Source organism: Arachis ipaensis, chromosome B05 (genome assembly GCF_000816755.2).
Source record: "Arachis ipaensis cultivar K30076 chromosome B05, Araip1.1, whole genome shotgun sequence".
Taxonomy (NCBI): Eukaryota; Viridiplantae; Streptophyta; class Magnoliopsida; order Fabales; family Fabaceae; genus Arachis; species Arachis ipaensis.
The window spans coordinates 90,816,075-90,822,195 of record NC_029789.2 but is presented as its reverse complement, the minus strand read 5'-3'; the positions used below and the strand labels follow the sequence as shown (position 1 = coordinate 90,822,195).

Genomic DNA, 6,121 nt, shown 5'->3' with positions numbered 1-6,121 from the left:
GCGCACATGCCGTGTGTGAGCCGATCCACTGACGCAGTTCCCATACATATGACCCGAGAGTTGTGCTAACTCCGGGCCAGCACTATGCCTTTGGCCCAACCTCACCACGTGTGTAACGACCAAACTTCCAGAACGTCATGATCGTACCGAAGGTAAGGCGTTACCAACCTACTTTCCTTTGTTAACTATTTACTATTAAGCCTTTAGTTCGATATCGTGATTTAGTTTTATCGAAAATTCCAGAAAAGTTTTGTTTTTGTTTATTAAAAACATATATCAAACATCACCAAATAATAATAATCATATAATTATTAGTAAATATTATACAAACAAATTCAAGTGTAACTTAGATACAACTCCTATCCCTCTGTATAAAATAAAAATCTTAAGCAATAAGTGCGAGGGAACTTTATGAAAGCAAATTAACTCATACACTTAACTTATAAATATAGTCCAACAATTGTCCGCAGCTTCAAACTGAGTCTTCGAACCTGTGTCACTGAAAGGGTGGAAGATTTTGGGGTGAGAACAAACCACACATTCTCAGTAGGGAATGGGAATGCCGTAAAAGTAATGATTAACATGCAAATAATTAACTCCAGTTTCCAATGTAGTTTTCTTTATCAAACCTTTTCAAAATTTCTTAAGACTTACTTAAAACCGTTTAAATCCCTTTCTTTAAATCATATTACTTAAATAAAGTCTCAACCCCCTTAGCAATTCTTCAGCTACAAATAGCATTCCTCAACCATCACAATAACTAAGTAAATCAGCAACATAAATAATATACCCAAACCTCACTTCACAAATACCATTCCTCAATACTTCACTAAGTTCAAAGCATCAACAAAAATATCTAATCAAACACACAAGCAAGTCACCAAGACAAGCAGCACAATCATAAAGAAACAAGACAAGCAACACGATCAAATGCATATGCACAAACAATATGATGCATGTCTGTCCTAAGCAGGCCATGAGCTCACGTGTCGGTTGGCTGCCCGCAATCCCGACATTTACCCGGTCACGAGTAATCCCGATTTTCCGGATACGATTTTCCGTTCCTAAATAAATGCGCATATAATAATAGCTGCTCATTTGAGACAGCCTCTGATTACTGCAGGAAAATATATATACTCTGCTCTGCTCTGGGGAAGCGGAAAATAGTTGTAGGTAACTTAGTTTTCCTACAGAAGCTCTGGGTTGCATTAAGCAACTAATATATATTAATTATAGCTCTGGGTTGCATCAAGCAACTAATATATATTAAATATAGCTTTGGGTTGCATCAAGCAACTAATATATATATAAATATAGCTCTGGGTTGCATCAAGCAAGTTGCCTCAAGCAACAAATGACCTTTCAACAGGTCCTCTGCTTTTTATTCTCTTTTATAATCATAAATACGCAAGCGGGACAAAACCCACGTCCTTGCCAACAATTTCATAAACTGAATACCTTTCCTCAAAAGAATCAGTGTAATTATCATCATAAGTTATTATTCTCATTATTCATCTCTAGTTACATATTCTTATACAATATCTCTCTCTTTCTTTATTCAATCATGCTGTACAAACCTTACGACTTCCACTTTTGCAACCTCTTTACTCAAACCAATTTTAAAACCATTTTCTAGTTTAATTTTCTTTCAAAAGACTCAAGAAAATCATTTATTTTAAATTCGCTAAATACTTTTCAAAACATCACCCTCTTACTAAAAGTAACCAAATAATACTCTTTTTCAAGTTTACTAACTTCCCAAAGACTCAAAAATCATCTCTCTTTACTGTTTACATTCAAAGATTATAAATTCATCAGACTTCTAAACAACAATCCTTTATTTTAAACCCAAAACATAATTCTCTTCATATTAATTCAATCTTAAAACATGGTTTCTTTCTTAAATAATTTATTTTTGAAGCATAAACCTTTCCTTGGTAAATAGAATTCAAAATAGAATCATTCTTTTCTTAACTAAATAAAACTCAAGTAATATAATTTTCCAAATTCAAAGCTTCTAAAGTAACTTTTCAAATGAAACCTCAGATTTTTATAAAATTTCGGCAGCACCTCCCCTAAAACTCGGACTCAGCCACCCTTACGGGTTCCCTCTTTTCAACATCTCATCAAACTTTCTCATCAATTATCACAACAAGAGATTCTCAATCAATCAGAAATTCATAATTCGCAATAATCAACAATTAAATCATAGTCCGCAATTTCCATATAATCCATCTATCCCACTTCTATCTCATCAATTTATAACTATTTTCATAAGTCATAGAGTCCTTTCAAATTAAACTCAATTAATTCTCCATCCATTTATCAACAACTATCATAACAGATTCTCAATAATTATCTCATCATAATTCAGTTTAAGAACTAACATCCTTTCATCCATTAGAATCAGAATTTTCCATCATCCATTCTTGAAAATTAGCTCAGTCCAACGTCAAAAAAATTATGAATAGTTTCCCAAAAATCAGTCTTTAACCTCATGCAATATCGTTCACTATCAAATTACTAATTCATTTTCAAAACTATTATTTTACCCAAAAATCAGGTTTCAAGAAAATTGATTTAGTAATCAAATGAACCATTCAAAAGCTACCAACTTGACAAAATCAACTAAAATCGGAATTTCCAGCAATTCTAAAATAATCAGAAAACCAACAACAATCACAGCCTCAAACCAAAGTAAATCTCATCAGTTAATTACTCACGACAACGAAGCCAGTCAATATCACAACCTAACCCAAATTCAATTCATATCTGCATCCAACTTCAATCATAACTCAGAACAATCACCACAACTAACTTCTCTCAAATACATTCCTTTCAATAATTAGCTCATCATATTTCAATTCAATAAATAACATTACCATTCACAGCCACATTTCAACCAAGTTCAACCCATCACAAGCCCATTTCACAACCATTCCAATATATTAAAATTCCAATTCAATATCAAATAATTCAAAATAACTCGTTCAAGATCAGAATCTCAGCCAACTTATCACAAAAATCGGTATTTCAAAATACAATTAAGAACCAGATTCCAGCCAATTCAGCAATATCACATAAGATCAGAATTTCCAACAAATCCATCAAAATTAGAACACCAATATCAATTACAGCTTCAAACACTCAACAACAACAAAACCCAAAGACATTCACAGCAACAATCCAAACTCAATTCATCAATTATCCATATGACCGCTTTTCAGTAATTAACTCAGCATATTTCAATTTAATAAGTTACACTAAATTAATCATTATTTACAACAACATCTAAGTTCAATCACAGCTCAGAATAATCACAACGATTAACTAATTTCAAATGCATTTCAAGTCATTCATGTTAATTAAGAAATTCTTAACCATTGTTAACCATTTGCACTTATCCAAGAACTTGGTAGGCATTCTAAATTAAAAACATTTAACTTTAAAAATAAATCCCCTACCTTAATGTCGAAACTCGCGAAAATCACTAAACTCAGCAGCTCCATTGGCAGTTCTAACATCCGTTCTGCTCTCTTAGCAGCTACCATGATGATTCTGGGCAACTCCAGTGATGGTGAAAGGTCTCAGCTTCAGCCAAGCAGCAGCAGTAACAATTCAGAGTAAAGCCAGAGCAACATCAACTCTAGCAGCGGCAGTGGCGACTAGGGAGGCTTCAGCGACAATGACCAACTTCAACGGAGCTCCAGCAGCGGCATCAACCAAACAACAGCTCTGATGGCGGGAGAGGCTCCGGCAACTCACGGAAATCACAAGCAGAGGCTGAGGAAAGCAAGAACAGCAGCAGCAATCTTGAACCCAACAAACAGAAACAACAAGCCAACAGTAGCTCGGGTGGTAGTTCAATAGGTCAACAGCAGCGCAGCAACTCAAGGGTGGTTGTGACAGTGGCGGCAGCATCAACGGTGGGATGGGAAGCAGCAGCGATGACTGGGTGCACAACAGTGACGAGAACTCCTCTTCCTCGCGTTCTACTCGACAGCGGCTCCAAGGCAGACCAGCGGCGACGGCGACGACAAGAATGAACGGCGACGAAGGCGGCTGGCTCCAGTGACGGTGACAGGTCATGATGAGGACGACGATGACGACGGCACGGCGGCTTTCCTTGGCGGCAAGCTCACAGCAGATGCGACGCCACCCTCCTCTGTTTCTCTCTTCCTTCTCGGCGTGGGTGGATGGCACGACGGAGAGCAAGACGCGGCTGGGTGTGACGGAGTGCGGTGGCGGCGCTGCTCCTCCCTCTTCTTCGCTGGCGCTCTCTCTTCCTGTCTTCTCCATATGTGTGCGTGCGTGTGTATAGTGAGGAAATGAGTGCGAGTTCATTGGTGAGGCTGAGAGTGAGAGAGGTAAGTCTCTGTGTGTGTCATGTGGTGAGGGTAACGGCGCTGACTTGGGGATTAAGGGTGAGTGTGTTAGCTGAAGAGGGTGAAGGAGGGGTGGGGTACGGCTGAGGCAAAGGGAAGCTAGGGTTAGGGTTCCTCAATTTGGGAATTAGGATTTCTGATTCAATTTGGGAATTTGGGGTTGGAAATTAGGATTTCATAAAGGATTATGGATAGATTTGAGTAGATATTTTGATAATATTGAAGGGTAGAGTAATTTTAAAATCAAATATACTCTATTAAAAATATTTAAGAACATTATTTATCAATATATTGCTAAGTTCAATCAATTATTTCTAGTTTAAATTATAAAATAAGCATATTAATCATATAATTATAAAATATAGTTCAAACTCAATATTAATCATTCAAATTAAATGATATAACTTCTTATTATTTTTCTATCACTAGACTTTAATTTTAATTTATAAAATAACCAATTATAATAAAAATTGTGCATAAATATTAACTAGCTTAAACATAAAGTATTTATAAAAATTAATCTAATAATTTCTAGTAAATTAATTCCTAAGAGTTCAAATTAATAACATAATTCATTCAAAATAGAATTTTATTTAAATTAAATTATACAATTCTTCTTATTTTTCAATTATCAAAATTATAATTTCAATTATACCAAATATCTAATAAAGATTATATAAAAATTATAATTAATTTAAACTTCAATTATTATGAAACTCCATTTAATTACCTTTAGTAAAATAATTTTCTTAAAATAAAATTATCAACAAATAAAATAAATCACAAATAACTAATTATTTGATTTTCAAAAACTAGGGTTGTTACAACGCGTGCACGCACCTGGTGCGCACGCGCCTTTAGGCCAAAATTGCGCATCGATGCGTACGCGTGAATGACGCGTCTGCGCCGGTAAAAAAAAAAGAGTTTTTTTTTTCTCCTCTTTCATTTTCTTTGGTTTATCGTATTCGTATACTTCTATTCTTTACATTTCAATTTTGTTTTTATAGCCTGTTTTTACTTTATTTTTTTTCCCGAGTTTCTTATTTTAATAATGGTGTTGCATTTTCCTACTCAATTGTTGAGAATTTCTTGCATTATTTTGGTGCTTCTTGACTTGTTTGATATTGTTGGGTGATGAAACTTTTAAATCAATACTTCATCTTGTATGACTCTTGTGTCTTTGTGCATTGATATGAGCTCATATTGTCTTTCATGACCCACTCTTTCTTATTTAAACTTGATGCTCAATGTGCTCTTCATGCTTTGACTCTACTCTTGCATCAAGTATTAGTTGATATGCCCTTTGCCTATATTGCTTTCTCACTTACATGCGTAGCTAACATATAGTCAGCACCTTACTCTCATTTGGCATTAGCCCCCACCTATGTTCTATTTGCTTTGATATCTTTGTTATAGGCTTAATTCTTCTTTCCTTTTCTTTCCTTTTAGGTTGGCCACCAAGAAGGGAGAAAGTAAAAGCTTCAAAGTGGAGCAACGAACAAGTCATCTGCACAACCTTTTGAAGAAGCTCATCAGTTGTTTCAACCCATCCACATTGCTCTTCTTTGCATGCACCGAGGACGGTGCGATCTTCAAGTGTGGGGAGGTCGTCCGACCGATCTCCGTGGGTAACAATTTTCCAACACCAATTCTTAGTTTTCTTTATTAGGTTAGTTATTGCATTGCATGTTAGGTTGCATGTTAGTTAGAATTTGTACATACTTTGCCACATATTT

At 35.4% G+C, this 6,121-nt stretch overlaps 1 protein-coding gene across 1 annotated transcript; it reads right to left on the bottom strand.

Annotated features, from left to right (window-relative positions):
* LOC107641940 lies at positions 355 to 4,519 on the bottom strand. Its single transcript, XM_021124137.1, has 2 exons — positions 3,465 to 4,519; positions 355 to 499 (listed from the first exon to the last, which is right to left on the bottom strand). The coding sequence occupies exon 1, from the start codon at positions 4,342 to 4,344 to the stop codon at positions 3,619 to 3,621; it is 726 nt and encodes a 241-aa protein (XP_020979796.1). The 5' UTR covers positions 4,345 to 4,519; the 3' UTR covers positions 355 to 499; positions 3,465 to 3,618.